At 36.2% G+C, this 16013-nt stretch overlaps 1 protein-coding gene across 1 annotated transcript in view; it reads right to left on the bottom strand.

Annotated features, from left to right (window-relative positions):
• Positions 1-321: 321 nt before the first annotated feature.
• Positions 322-16013, bottom strand: part of LOC308678955 (uncharacterized protein) — a gene marked incomplete at both ends in the record, with an annotated part of 33328 nt that continues 17636 nt past the window's right edge. Inside the window, 8 exons of the mRNA XM_081346186.1 lie at positions 322-335; positions 1091-1194; positions 2192-2418; positions 3026-3151; positions 4656-4817; positions 4937-5093; positions 5603-5685; positions 6110-6596. Coding sequence (XP_081202312.1) covers positions 322-335; positions 1091-1194; positions 2192-2418; positions 3026-3151; positions 4656-4817; positions 4937-5093; positions 5603-5685; positions 6110-6596 — 1360 coding nt within the window. The remainder of the gene's footprint in view (positions 336-1090; positions 1195-2191; positions 2419-3025; positions 3152-4655; positions 4818-4936; positions 5094-5602; positions 5686-6109; positions 6597-16013) is intronic.

The following is a 16013-nucleotide window of genomic DNA, read 5'->3' as shown; positions in this document are numbered from 1 at the left end:
TTCTTATCTATAAGTTCATGACACAGAGGCATAAATTTGATTTGCATTTGCTAGAAGCCCAGTTTTATTGAAAACCCATTTTCAGCGGAACATCCAAGAGCCACACCACAGAAATTAAGAAATGCACATGTTAATGGTCATATCTAAGCTTGAGAGATGGGTAAATCTGCTAGTTAAAAGACATCCCACTGATAGATATTTGCTATGAACAGTGTTTCAATAGCTAGAGGGAAGATTCCTCTTTTGCTAACTGATATGAACCAGTGTGCAGTATAGAATAGAGTTGCGAAGCCTTTATTAGTTGAAAATCTTATTGTTCATTCATCTGCTGTATCCTAGAGAAAAGAAAGAAAAAAAGAGGAAACTTTGTAAGTAGAAATGAAAACATCTCAAATTAATAAATATGGCCTGCCCTTTTAACATGGAAGATGTTGAGAAAGTAATTAAGAAATCCTTCCTGAATTATGAAACAAAAGATATCAGAGGATACAAGCTAGATGACTGATTTATTAATCTGATTGATTTTCATTTTGGAAGTATAAATGCACCTTAAAATAAGGAACTGGAACGAGTATTTACACATTGCCAGTGCTTTTTTTGTAAAAGAAAAAGGTGCCGGAACTCACACATGTCATACAACCCGCCTTGCCTACCCTACAAGGTTCCATCCAAAAAAGGTGCCAGAACTCCGTTCTGAGCGTTCTATGAGAAAAAAAGCCCTGCACATTGCTAAGTCTGTTACATGTTCACTCAGAACAAATTCAGATACAGTTGAGACAGAACAATCTTAATAAATCTCAGTAAGTGAGAAACAGAGCCACAGTGTTTAATCTATGGCTGCATGGTCCAGGGACTTAAAGGAACAGGTCTGGATATCAGTCTAAAAACATTAATGAAATAAAAATGATTGTAGAATACAAGATTGTAGAGACAATACAAGATTTGGAAAGGTCAAAGCTAAGCTAAAATAGTTTGTATTCCCTTTCCAAAAAAGGTTCATTTTTCAATTTTGCATATATATACCAAAATGTTTGTTTATTTTAAGGATTAGTTTCCATCTTTAATATAGGGACATTGATTTCTCCCTTACCTTTCAGCTCCGAAGCCTGGCCTGGACTACAGGTACTGTAAGAATGAGAGTGGAGTTTAACTCCTCCTGAATGTTTGGAAAGTCCACCTCCAGAAGAGCTGCTGCTAATGTTGGAAAAAAAAGAGGGAAATACCCTTGAATGAGATCAAAACAATTATTAAATATATATTAATAGCATTAAATGAAATTATTCCTGCTCTTTCTATGGTATATGATTGCAGGGCAGGAGAAGAATGAGAACAGAGGATTCCTCGGGTGAATTTATATGAGCAGAAGAGATCTACTAAATTAGCCCAAACATTTATCTAGTCCAGCATCCTTTCTCCCAGGATGGCCAGGCTGCACATATGACAACCCTATGCTTCTACAAATTCCCAACGAATACAGAACTCAAACATATTCTGAAGTAGCTAATATATACATTAGACAGTTCCATTTTAATTGTTAGTTATCATGTAGTGACACTATAATGTAAAGACAACATACCCTGTGCATTTTTAGGCATCCTCTTGTGTGTTATGCATATGTAGAGGCAGATGCTGAAGGCTAGAGACTGGGAGGGCAAATTAATCTAATAAACTAGAATCATCATCTTCTTGAGAAACTGATAGGGTTTGCCAGAAAATTGAGTCTTTTGTATTTGATAATTAACCTACAGTATTGATTTTCAAAACTTTTGAACAGTTTGAGATTTTATACTTCCTAAAATTAAAAGAAAACCATCTCGTTTGAGGCATCCATATATTAACCCTTTAAAAATATGACCATGAGCAAATGTATGCTTCACAGTTTAGGTTAGTTGCTTTATCTTCAACAGATCTAGCCTTGCAGGCAGCAAATGGTTCCTCTGTCCACAGAAAGTCCATGATAAGTAAAGGCTAGAAATTGGTCTAATACATACGGAATAAAATCTCACTTACACTTCTCTGGAAGTAAAATAAAAATAAATTTAAATAAATTACAGTTACACGCTAGGCTCACTGTTGAAGGTAGCTGCTTCCCTTAGTGTAATGGCACACCTCAGAAGAGTTATGGAGCTAGTAGGAAAGAAAAAAAATAGCAGGAAATCTAAAATGTTTAAGTTTATCATGATCTACCTACCTAATGTCTTGCTGCCCTTCCTCTAAAAGGGAGCGGTAGGTCTGGATCTCCTGTTCCAAGCGACACTTGACATCTAGAAGTTCTCTGTATTCTCGATTCTGACACTCCATCTCTGCCCTCAACTCTGCTAGCTGCTGTTCCACACAAGAGATCTGGTTCTGTATTTCAGCCAGGTGGGTATTGTAGCGGCATTCAGTCTCACCCAAGGAGTCTTGGAGTGATTCCCTCTTAAGAAGTTAAAAAGTGAAAGTTACCAATAGAAAATCAAGGCTAAAAAAATTCAAGAATGTATCCTACAGGCTACATTCCCCCCCCCCCCCAAAAAAGGATAATCTCTGGCACTTCACAAATAATGCTTTTATTTTTGTATATGTGAAGAGATGAAATGCCCTTTGCAGAAGTCATTGGCAATTACATATATACAAATGCTATGATGAATAACTTACAGCGTAGCAAGAAATATTTTCCTTCCACATCCCATCACTTACTTCTGATATACCCTTTGTTGCAGGTTCCCCAACTCTTGGTCTACCTCTTTCTTTGCTTCTATCTACCCTGTACTTATTGCCTTTAACCAACCCTTTGGTTTAGTTCTGGCCCAGGAATAGTCATCATCTTGTAAAATTGTCTCATGAGTTGACTGGCCCTACAGATCTGCATGTTTAGCTAAAATAGTAGTCTTCTAGAGTTGCAATCTTTGATACTGTAGAGAAAGTATTAAAAATCTTTCTTTTCTATCAGTATGAACCTTATACTTGCTATAATTAATAAATAATTCATGGAAGAGGCAGATCAGAAATTAAAGTCTATTGTTTAAATAAGAGAGATGCTTACCAAGCAAAGCTGAGCCTGCAACTCTATTTCTAAGGCTTGCAGCTGACGTTTCAGGTCAACAACTTGATTGTTGCAATCCTCAACTTCTTTGCTACTGATACAGACCTCCTGATTCACTTCTTCCATCTGAAAAGGCATTAAAAAATAAGATGGGGAAATTAAGAAACAGTTTCTTTACTGAGGAAACTATTGACATCAAGATGAGTTTGAACCTTGGAAGCATTAAAATATTGGTAAGGGAAATATTTTTAAGGAAGAGAATAAGGGCATGCTCTAAGTGTTTTTTTATTTTTAAAGTATGCTGGGGAACAATACATTTTAATTACTAAAATAGGGTTACTTATATTTATAGTAAGGACAATAGCATGATATGAGAGTGCTAGTGTTGATTATGATACCCCATCTTTATTTTGTACAACATAGTAGCATAAGTTATGTATGCTGCCATTACCTATTTCCCCAATCACAACAATCACATGACATTAATTGAGCTGATAAATTATAATTGGCTCAAATCACCCAAAAATCTTTCATGCCCAAGTGGAGACTGCAATGTATGGATTTTTAGTTTTGAGTCCAGGACCTTAACCACTGTGCCAAGCCGGCAAGTAGAAAATTAAATAGAGGATTTCCATATTTATTTTGTGTCATTAAATTTAGCAGCTCTCATGAATAAATGCATTTACTTATATTCATGATTTCACCACTAATTACATAAGGAATATTCTGAAGATCTTTCTTTACATGGCCAGCCCTCCTGTACTATGATCATCATGTATTGCATTTTTGTTTCATTTACAGCTTGGATTTGTCCTTATTAAACATAAAAGGCACTGCCAAAGGTAGGCATGATATTCTGGTCTGGCTTTTCCCATTCTAGTTGAGTGACCATATATGAGGATAGATCCTTTTACTCTCTGGTAGGCCTAACACAAACCTGGAGTTTTCTGAAAGTAGCTGAAAATATGCCGCAAACACTATTCCCAAAACACACTCAAAATGTTGAATCTGCTCCTCATGATGGGCTCGTCATCCCCTCTGCAGTCTTTGAAAGCCAAAAATGTTTTTATAAGTATAATGAAGTTCAGTCATTAACCAAAACGGTTGTGGACTTCTAAATGGGAGAGTTGTGATAGACCAAAATAGTGCAGCATCCCAGGATGAGTGAAATAGGATTATCTTGCTTATTCTCTCTCATTGTCTCTATAAACATTTCACAATATAAACAGGGGGAAAAGCTGAGAAACTTTTACCCCTAAAGAGCCAGATTTCACCTCAGAACTGCCCCTTAATAATAAGGAAAGCATATATCCTACTTATAAATATGCTGTAGGAAGAGGTGTTCAATTCAAATCTGGAAAGAGAGCAAATAGTCTTGAGGTTGCCCCTCAACAACAAAGTCCTGAACATAGCTTACTTGGTCCAGTCTTTTCCTAATGGCTATGTGGCATTACTTCAATGTGCATTTATTACACTGAAAATAGAACATGTAAATGTTAAGAAAATCAGTCTTCCTCTTTAAGTGGTGCTTTCCCCCCAGAACTGCATAAGCAACTGCTCAGATTGTCAGCTGTTACAGTATAAAGATGACTCTGTGAACTCAATTTTACTGTATTTAGAAACAACATACCTTGCGTTCATACCACTGTTCAACTTCTTTGCGGTTGTTCTCAATCATGGTTTCATACTGACATCTCATTTCTTCCAGAACCTTCTTCAGATCTGGACCTGGAGAAGAATTAACTTCCACACTAACATCACCAGAAGTCTGACTCTTCAGACTCTTAATTTCCTGCAAATGAAGTTCAAAAGAATGCGGATGCTCAGTCAGAAGTTAAGGATTTTTTTCCCCCAGTCCCACTCATAGCAGGAATAATAGCAATATAGGTAACATGGAGAAGGGAAACTCACCTCTTCATGGTTCTTCTTGATACAGCACAACTCTTCCCGGAGGGATTCAAGTTGTGCCTCCAAATCAGATCTACAGAGAGTCAGTTGATCCAGGACCTGGCGCAATCCATTGATATCAGCTTCCACATTTTGGCAAAGAGCCAATTCAGTTTCATACCTGCATCATAGTTAAGGAAGGGGGAGAAAAAGCACTGTTAGATCCATAAGGATCATTAGTAAAATCTATTCTTCTGGAGTAGACTTGTATGAAAAGGATTCCCTCTTTAACTTCATTGTGCTGTTCTGCAGTGGAGTGTTCATTTGTGGACTATGTGATAGTTACCCCATTATGGAAAAGGAAATTTTAAAAGGCACTTGTTTCATGTTTTAGCTTTGGTTTTTATATTTTATCGGTATTTTTATTGGTACTTTCCTTGTGGGATTGTTGTGAGCCGGCTAGTATTGCAAGAGTCATGTGTCATACAAGCTTAATAAATTATTATTATATACACAATAATGTGAAATCACAGCTGTCAGTTCTTTAGCAGGTATTGGTCTTTATACATATCCAATTTTCCCAACAATCTAGAATGTCTTTATGCACCGGCATAGGATGTGTGCGGTTCCAAGCTGTGTGGCCTTTTGTAATTTTTGTAATGGTTATTATGTGATTCAAATGACACTTACTTCAACCTGAAGTCATCAGCAGTCATGCGGTTATTATCAATATCCAGGACAAGCTTACTATTATCCACGGTGGCACAAACAATCTGAAATAGGGAAAGAATAATATTATTTGAATTTTGCCACCTACTACTTCTTAGTTGTCACAACATTGTACTTCAAATTTAGCCTTTAATTTTAATTTCCAGTCTCAGTCTGTTCCCTACCTAGAAGGGATGCACGGGATGCACTTATTTCATGCTTTCCTCTCTCAGCCATGATTTTCTTCATTCATCTAATCCTTGATGGCTCTCGCTCTCTAGCTTTGGCAAGAACCATTTCCCAAATAGTATTTCCCAACCCTACTGCTAACTATAACCATCTCCTTTTTCGAATAGCCATTCTGTTCCTAGTTAATGTAACATACATTTCTCTATTAAATCCCAAAGCATCAAGGCCTAACCTATATATAGCATGCCTAGAATGATTAGTAATATGTATAGGAACAATGTATAGGAACAATTTTCATACCTGATTCTTTAACTCTTCAATTTGTTGATAATAAGAGCTATAATCCTTTAGCTCAGATGGTGGGCCTTGTTGGTCATACCACTGCCTAATTCGGGCTTCAAGCTCAGCATTCTCCTCCTCAAGATTTCTCACTTTCTCCAAGTAAGAGGCCAGGCGGTCATTGAGATTCTGCATGGTCATCTTCTCGTCACAGGAGATCAAGGGGGGTTCATTGCCAATGCCAAAGCCACCACCAAAGCGGAAACTGCCCCCAGAACCATACACGTAGCTCCCTATCATATTTCCTCCAAAGCCACCATCAGTGCAATTTGCCCCTCCATAAGAGACTCCACTGGAAAAGCTCCTCCCAGATACACCACCTCCAACACTACTTACAACAGAGGAGGCACCTCTCCCTGAAACTACCCTTATTCCACCACAGCTACTACTGGAGCTTCTCCCCTTGGTGTACATCATAGTCTGTTTGGACCTGCAACTCATATCAAATGAATTTTAGAAGCAAGAGCAAGGAGCCAGAAAAAAATAATAAAGCCAAAGATGCACAGCTTGATGCAAAGATAGACTGCAAATGCTGACATATACCCAGGTATCTATTTATACTTTCTGCAATGTGGGTGTTGCCATAAGGGTGTTACTTTGTCTTCCATAAGGCTGGCTCATCTGGCTTTGGCTTTCCCTAGCCAAAGAAAATTATTCTTAAGGCAAATTTGCCTTCAGAAATCTCAGCTACACTCAGCTCTTGCATGGTGTCAGCACATTTCTTTCTCAAAAACATCAGCCACAATATCAAATGAATCATTCTCTTTGCTCCACACTGAAAAGTATCATAAAATAGCATTATTATAAAATATTCAAGGGAAAGAAATAATTACAGCCTATTGCAAAATATATATATTCCACTATTATTAGGGATTATTTGTGTTGATTTCATCTTGATTTTATTTTGCTATAGTAGGTAAGATAGTCTTTTATGAGTTTTCCCTTTGGGGGGCTCATTTGGAGGCTAAGCATATAACACCTCTCAAATATTGGCAAGTTTTCAAGTCCAGGTATATTAAACGGGGATCTTTGTCTCTAATCTTGAAAACTGCCAAGCACATTTGGTTATTAAATAGGTAAGTGATTATGTTTTGAACCTGAGTCACGTGAGAAATTAACACTGAAATAACTCTTTGAAAACAGTAGGGAACATGTTTTATTGGAGTCCCCAGGTGAGCCATTGGATCAATACTTTAAATAAGTTAATTTAAATAACTGTTTTAAAGATATTGAGAGGCTGCATTCTGATTTATTCACAAAATTCACTTGACAATATATGCAACTAAAACACATGATGAATAGTCCAGATGCTTCAACAACTTCTAAGAGAGCTGCAGTTTTAGGTTCCTACAGTGATGGAGTGCTTGAAGAGAAACCAAAAATCCAATTTTATCAAGAACATCTTAAAAATAAAAGTAAAACATTAGTTATAAAAATGAATTGTGGAATAAAGAATTGAACTATCCAAATTTGGAGGATCAGTGGGTCGTGTGTTAAGAAATATTGAATTGCATTGGCACCAATAGATGTTACATGGATAATTTCTTTCTTTTTGACAAGTAGTCTTCTTTTTTTTTCTTTTGTCACATTTAGTATATTTTAATCAAGGTAATACATTTAGGTGGTTTATTTCCTCATAACTTTTCATTGTTAGGGTTGTACCTGTCTCATTTTTAAAATAAACTAGAAAATCCATTCCCTGTTGGGTCATTGTTTCAGAAATATTTCTTTATCTAAATAGAGAAACACAAGGAGCAAAAAAAAGGCATCTGGGGCAACCTAGCTGGGGAGGATATGTGGGAGTGCACAAGTGATACCACTTGGAGAGGGAAGGTGTGAGAGGATGGTGGGGTCAGGGAGAGTGTGTAGGGATGCATAAATGATGCCCCACAAATCAGGGGGTGCCATGGCCCAGAAAGAGATTACAGGGGTTCCTTTCTTGCTAACTGCTGCTGGGTATGGGACCCAGTGACGGACTGAGAAAATAACTGTTATAAAACAGTTATAAAAAGTTTTAAATGAGCATCGCGTGTCTACAGCAATAGCCTGGTAGGGCTGAAGTGGAGGCAGATCACCACCATTGAAGCAACCACATTTTTTCCCAAATTTCATTCCTCCAGAAGTCACAGGTCCCAGATTTTGGGTGCTTACTGTAAATTAACCCATTTGAGGTACATTGGTTCAAAAACTGTTACCTGATGATAAATATTTTTCCCCAGTTAATGCTACAAAACCAAGAGATTTAGTAGTATATGGATTTAAAAAAAACATTTGGTTCTCCTTTCTATAGACAAAACTACAAAAACATATTTTGGCGAGGAAGCACAGTCTTGGCAAACAGGTTTCGTTCTCAAAAATTCTGAATGCTTCTATGAAAAGACACTTCATTAAATTTACTAGGACTTGCTTGTTTAAAAAAAAGTATGTTTTTATGGTTCCGTTCATGAAAAGGTAGTAGAGATTTGCCTCTTATTACATTTTTTTTCTTCTAAACCATCTTTTTTCTCTCTCCTATTTCAGCTTCAGAACTAGCTTAGCTGGGGAGATCATTCATCCCCTAATAGGGGGTATCTAGATTTATATGAGTCCAATAAATAAAAAGAAAGTGAGCAGGGCCAGAAGAAACAGGTTTTAATTTAATGTGTAATTAACTAAATGAGTTACAGTAATTAATGGGATAACCGCCTATATATTTATCTTGTCAGATTTAGGCATTGGGTTAGAACGGCCACAGGATCCTCTAAAGAGTTTAGAAGGTTAAATGAATAACCCCCAAATAAATGTAACAAGTTTTAGAAAGATTTTGGATGTTGTATTTTAGCTTTGAGGGATCCACATATGACCCAAGGAAAAGACAGCATTCAATCTTTTCCATTTATTGTTTTCAATTTTAATGGGCTAAAAATCCCTCTCTTTTCATGAGCCTATTGGTAGACCATGAAAGTCACAGGGAAAAATGTCTGGAAGTTGATCAGTTTTCCAACATATCTGCATGATGAACATTCTTCCAAAAATGAATCTTAGATTCATTAAGAGTGGAGGGACAGCATCAATAACATGAATGTTGTTTTTATTTTCTGCAATGTAAATGACAGCCACAGGGAACTTTTAAAAGCCTACATTACCCTGGTACTCCTATCTGCACTGCAGATGGAGAGTAGAATAAGGAATATTTCCTGACTACTTTTATTAAAAAGCATAAATGTTCATGAGATGCATTTGATGAATTCAGCTGCAACTCATGAAAGCTTATGACTTTTAATAATATTTATTATTTAGAAAAGATACTTTAGAATCCTCCTCATTATTTTGCCAGAATAGATTAACTAATCTTTCTTCCTTCAATGTTGTGTGTATTTTCTTGTTTGTTTGTTAACTCTATATGCTACCCTTCTCACTAGCCAAAGTAATCCTGGGTGACTTACAATCCCATAAAAATTATAAATCGAATGACAGATAACCCAGAGAAATTAAATGACAGATAAAAACCCAGAAAACAAAAAGATAAAAGGGGTGGGTTTTATCTCTCACTCACTTCAACACTTTCAAAATAGTGTGTCCCCATCAGGTTCCCAGCCAACTAGCATAGCCCAGTTTTAAGGTCCTTTCAGAAGACCATATGAATGGAAGCCTTTGAAAACACAGGCAGTGTTTGGAGATATAAATTACATACTTTCTACCAAATTTATCCTCATCATCCCTGTTCACTATCAAATAGCTATACAGCTGCTTCTTACACAATAAAACTCAGACATAGAAATTGCATTTGTACACTTGGCCTCAACTCATACTGCTTTGGATGCCCACTTTTTTCCCCCATAGATATACATCATAAAAATGAAATTGGTTGAATCTTGCTTTAATGAATCATATTTAAATAAACTTCAGTGAAAACAATTGAATATATTAATCCTCCATTAATGTCATTGATTTCACAGGGCTGCTTTAAATATCATGAAATTTGAATCCTCAATATGTGAAGCACCTCAAATACTAACTGAGAGAAATAGATCACCCCACGACCACTCTCCAAGCCATCTGAAGCATCCTTTGCAGCTTAGAAATTAGTACCACAAAATTGTACTGTGACAAAATTAACAAAGTAAAGGTGCGCCCAATGTACCTGCAAGACATGTTTTTTTCTTAAAAATATATCTTGAAGCACAGGGCATTTTCTCCTCCAAAATTTCTGTACTTTGTTAGTACCGGTAATTGGTTTCTAAATTAAAATGTGTCACTATCAGCTAATGTTGCCATATGGCAATAGAGAAAGGTAAAACAAGGTGAAATAAAACAGCCAGAGGCAATTACTCTGTGGTTGCAAAAATAAAGAACTTTTTAAAAAAATAGTTTCCATTGGCAAAATCTTACCCAGGCATTTCTAATGCTTGGATTATGCTTTTCTTCCAAGAAAGATACAACATTTATAACTCATGGGCTTCCTTGGGTGTTTTTCTACGATAGAATACTTTTAGAACTAATCCACACAGTTCTTACAAAGGCAGAGAAATTTCCTTGGGGTAGGATTGGGCAATCTTTTAGTGACTAAGGCTGCACTGAACATTTGGGAAGAACCCATAAAGATGTAGTGGGCAGAGTTAAAACAGTCTCTTTTTCAAGAATGAAGACACTCTTCTGGTCAATTACAATCCATCCCTCCTGAAAAAAATAACTGAACCTAGGATTGTTGCTTTTGTTTTCCTAAGTTTGGGAGCATTTTAAGATTGTGGTTTAGCAACCACCATGGCTGAATTCACAAAACACAGGCAATCAGAACCAAGAAAACCATATAATATGTTCACTGATGTGTGAAACCAGTATGCTCAAACCACATTGGATGAGACGTGTGTTTCTATTCCTGTATTTGGACTGTAAAAATAGCTTTTTGAATATCTATACATTCAAGATGGAAATAAGTCATCTGGTTAACATTTTAACGAACATTTACTTAACTTGCACTTTCTGAAACTATATAATAATTTTACTTATAAAAGAGCCATATATTTTCATGGGGAATTTAGTTATATCAAGGACATACCGGTACTAAGATGGGAGAAACTACAATTGTCACATTTGAGGAGAATTTCTGTGATAAAGATGAATATTCTGCCTAGAATGATGTTTCTATTTTAACAACTAATTACCTGTTAAATAATGGCTAAAATATATTTAAGTGTGTACTGTATGTCTAGGGGAAAAACATGAATTAAACATGCTGGTTTTAACTTTAAAGATCTTTATCACATGCCTTTCTTCATTTATATCAGTCTGCCCCATCAGATCTTGCAAAGAAGACATGATGCTGTGAGTACCATCAGCTAGAGATCTACATTTGGTGGGCCCCAGGAGACATGTTTGTCTGCTGTAGCACCCACACCCACATTCCTATCCCTGAATGTAGATTGGGCCCACTCCTTCTGACGTTCCATAAGGCCCTCAAGAGCTGGTTATGTGACCAGGCCTGGGACCATCATGGAACTGCAGATTTGGCTAGACTCCACTTTTGATTGCATTTTGGAGTTTGAGGGATATTTATCAGTATGGGGTTTTTTAATGTTTGTAATTGTTGTTTTACACAATTTATTTATTTATGTACAGTTATATAGATTTGATTAACAATTCATATATACAGCGATACAAGATGCAAAGGAAAAAGGAATAAATGGTTTTACTTGATCTGAAATTGTATGTTGCATCTTGTTATTAGGTTTGGATGAAAGAATACCGGTAGGTATTTCCAAGATATAAAAGATTTTTAGAGTTACGACATTTTGGGTAGCATGGATACTTGTGGTACAATAAAAGCAGATTTAGATTTCAAAAATCATTAATTTTGATGCTGTATGGAGTATGGAATTCATACAAATCCAGACTGTGTGTTCGTAAGCACTTTTATAGCTCTCAGCACAGGAAGTATTTTATAGATGAGATACAATAGTCCTGCAGTTTTTAATAGATCTAACTAATATGTAACTAGCCTGTTTAGTTCCAATTAATCACGCTTGAAAGGCAGATGACCCTTTCCTCAATAATGTGATAAGTCAAGGACTGATGCTTTTAGCAATGTCTTTTGCACATTGTTTTACCTGTTGGCCCCTCCCCTTTCAGGTGGCTACTTCTGCCTAACGAAAGAAGGAAATGCATCACCAAAAACTAAGGACATAAACAATAATTTGCAAAATAAAATTACACTGGCAGACATTTATAAAAACATGAGTTCATGCATACATATACTGGATCTAACCAAAAGTATAATGCTTCTCAGTTTGTTTTTTTAAGGGCTATTTTCGAACAATTGCAACAACCCAACTCTCCAGTGACACAAGCCATGGAAATATGATTTTCCATCAAGTATGAATGAACAATGTTTAAAAACCCTCAGCAGGCGAAGACTTAGTCTTAGGTACTGGAATCATATTTCCAGATTTGTATATCTTGACACCCAATTGGTTGAGGTTCCAGTTAATATAGCTACTTCACCATGATGTGCAGATTATGGTTTGTATTCTTTTTAGGTTGGGCCTGGCCACCAAGAATCAGATTTTTTATTCTCTTTTCATATTAACATCTGATATATAGAGCATTGCTTTTGGTAAAACTTGCTCTTTCTATATCTTGAACTTTTTAAATAACTTGTTCTTTTTATACCTTGAATTGGGAGGAAACCCTAACATCAGAAACTTTTCACTTTCTTGTTTTCTTTTTCTTTTTCTAAATTAACTGTCATTGACAAGTGCTCCAAGTTGTGCACCACTTGCTTGATGTTAATAATTTTCTAATAAAGATCTCTCATGAATTACCAAGATGCTTCAAGCCCCATTCAACTGCTTGACTGTCTGAAGCATTAAAAGAACCTGATAATTTGAATAAGATCCAACAAGGAAATCAATGCAGGGGCAGAAACTCTCCTGCATACAGATAATTCCTAAGCCCTGCTGCTCCCTTAGGAAAATACTCACATCATTCCATAAATACAAACTCAGCAAAGATCAGCCAGCACTAAAATAAAATTATGGATGAAAAGATCCTCTGGGCAAGGAAGGGAGAGTCTGGGAATTATAATTGGTATAGAGGAGTGGCTGTATGGAAGGACAGGTACTCACACAGTGTCCTTCTCTGCAGTAAACCACATCACTAGTGGAATTGCCCAGCTGTTTACATGACATTCCAGGTTGCTATTCTCTAGGATTGTTGTTCTCAGAAATATTATTATTATTATTATTATTATTATTATTTATTAAATTTGTATACCGCCCTTCTCCCGAAGGACTCAGGGTGGTGAACAGGGCACATATAGAGAATACAAAAATTAAAAGGAATTAAATAATCGCCCAGATAAAAACAATAACAGTATAAAACCCCATTAAAAACCCTAACATCCCCCATCAGGCCAGGCCAGCTTGTTCAAATAAATGGGTCTTCAGACCGCGTCGGAAGGAGCGAAGGTCCGGTGCCGTCCGGAGCTCGACCGGCAGCTGGTTCCATAAAGCCGGAGCACCCACAGAGAAGGCCCTCCCCCTGGGGGCCACCAGCCAACATTCTCTGACCATTTTACCCATGTTTCATTTTCATGGCCTCTTCCTTTTCCTGCACTTTTCTGTTTATCTATTCATCTATTTATCCATCCATTCACTTAGCTTTTGTACCTACCTATTTAAATAGTTCTCCTAACATCTTTTTTGCTTTTCTTGTACTCATTCATCTCCCCTTAAAAATATAATAATTATCTGGCAAAAAGAGAATCAAATAAGATCCAGCTACTATAGCACTTAGTTGCCAGCAAGGACCAGACCCAAATGTTCTTCCTCTCTTTTCCCTCCCACCTTACTTCGTTCCCTATTTTACTCTGTCCTACTATGGTATTATTTTCTTCTTCCATTTCTATGCATAAGGTATCTTTGCTGTTTCTTTACTATTGAAATTAAACATCCTAAAAGCACCTTGCCAAAAAAAAACAACAACCCCAAAACCCAACAATAACAGAAATTAACAGCTTCCTGGATTTCTCTGCAAGCTCCTTAGTCCAGGGAGAAATTGTTAATATGTTCATTTTGATGAGCCAAGTTTTCCTCATCCCCTTTTTGAGGCAACATCCTTACTAATAGCAATATTTCTGATTATTCTAACCAGTTATTGTATTGAAGTAATTAAAAATTCTTGGATAGTTTTTATTATTTTAGTTTTATTTTATTAACTGAACAATAAATACTAGGCTGACTTGACTTGGCTGTCAATGTCATCAGAAGATACTTAATCCCTTGTTTGGCACTTGTACATCAGTTTTAAGAAGGTGGATGGAAAGATAGAAATTTCTTGACAAATTCTGCAACCTTCATCTCCTACCCTCTCAGTTTTGACCAGATCATAATCGTAGTTCTTTCTTTCTTTCTTTCTTTCTTTCTTTCTTTCTTTCTTTCTTTCTTTCTTTCTTTCTTTCTTTCTTTCTTTCTTTCTTTCTTTCTTTTCTTTCTTTTCTTTCTTTTCTTTCTTTCTTTTTTAACAAAAGGAATTTACTTAATATTTTCTGTTTTAAATAAGACAGTTTCCCTTGATCAATGTTACTTTCAGATTTCTGGCAACTACATAGGCAAGTCCATGCAGTTTCTTTGGGAATGTTTGTGTGATGTGGTTGCCATTGCCACCTTTTAGGTCTAACAGAGAGCATATGACTGGCCAAATTCACATAAATAGCATAGGGTCTGGAAGACCAGAAGAGAAGTTTGATTGAAGCCATAAAGATAAATATCTGCACTGCAATATTTTATAGTGTCTTCTACTTGCAGGATATGCTTGAGAAATACATCCATCCCTTGAGAGAGACCTATTCCATGAGCAGTTCTTGGATTTCACAATAGTGGTATCACTAGCAAAACTTGGGCAAAGCTTGTTCAACATCACTTTTACCTTGTTGTTTGTCGTCTTAACTTGCAAGATTTGCATATTGCCTAGCAGGCATTCTCTGATGAAGATTTTTTTCCATGACTCTAATGTGTGCAGGAAGATAATGCAAGCTACAAATTAACACAGCGGAAAAAATAAGGTGGTTTTTTTAATTTGTTTGGTATGTAGAATATATAGAGAGATTCATTAAATTAATTCTATATTGTAGGTTCAGTTAATTCATGTATTCATTATAGTCCAGACTGCCTAGCCAAAACATGGAAATACTTAGGGCTGCAATTTTTGAAATGTTTAATAATGTGGTTGTTCAGTGCATCTTTAATAAACTTCTAATTGTCAAATATTATTAATCAACATGTCTCATGTTCTAATTCATACCTCACACAGTTTTTCACTTCTTGTTCTCAAAGTGATTTCATATTCTGATTAGATATAAAAAAGAGTATCTTCCAAATGGGAAAAATGAAATTGTCAAACATTTTCATACATCCACAAAGAAGTACTTCAAAAAATTTCTCTCTGCTCATAATCACTAAGAATCAGGCAGTGAATAAATGTAATTTTTGTATAAAAAATTATTCATAAAACGTGAAACTCAGTCAACTGAACACTCAAAGTGACTGGCACTAATGGTTGACATGGGTTGTTGCCAGCATCCTAGGTATCAACCAGGTATCTCCTTAAAATGTAAGATGTTCCGAGTAGTGCAGTTTTTTGTAGCTTTGCTGGAGTTATTGCAGGAAGCTGCAATTTCTTGATGTATTTTGCAAAGTTTTTGGACATAGTTCCCAGTGCCCCAATGACAATGGTTATCACTGTTACACGTTTCATCCATAATCATGCAGTTTCGATGGCCAGGTTGCAGTATTTCGTAATTTTTTTCAGTTCTTTTTCTTCGACTCTGGCATCTCCTGGTATAGCGATATCAATTAACTGTACACTTCGGTTCTCTATGACTGCGATA

This window comes from Vipera berus (assembly GCF_964194415.1).
Source record: "Vipera berus genome assembly, chromosome: Z".
NCBI classification, from domain to species: domain Eukaryota; kingdom Metazoa; phylum Chordata; class Lepidosauria; order Squamata; family Viperidae; genus Vipera; species Vipera berus.
The sequence above is the reverse complement of the archived record's forward strand: the minus strand, read 5'-3'. Positions and strand labels throughout refer to the sequence as shown.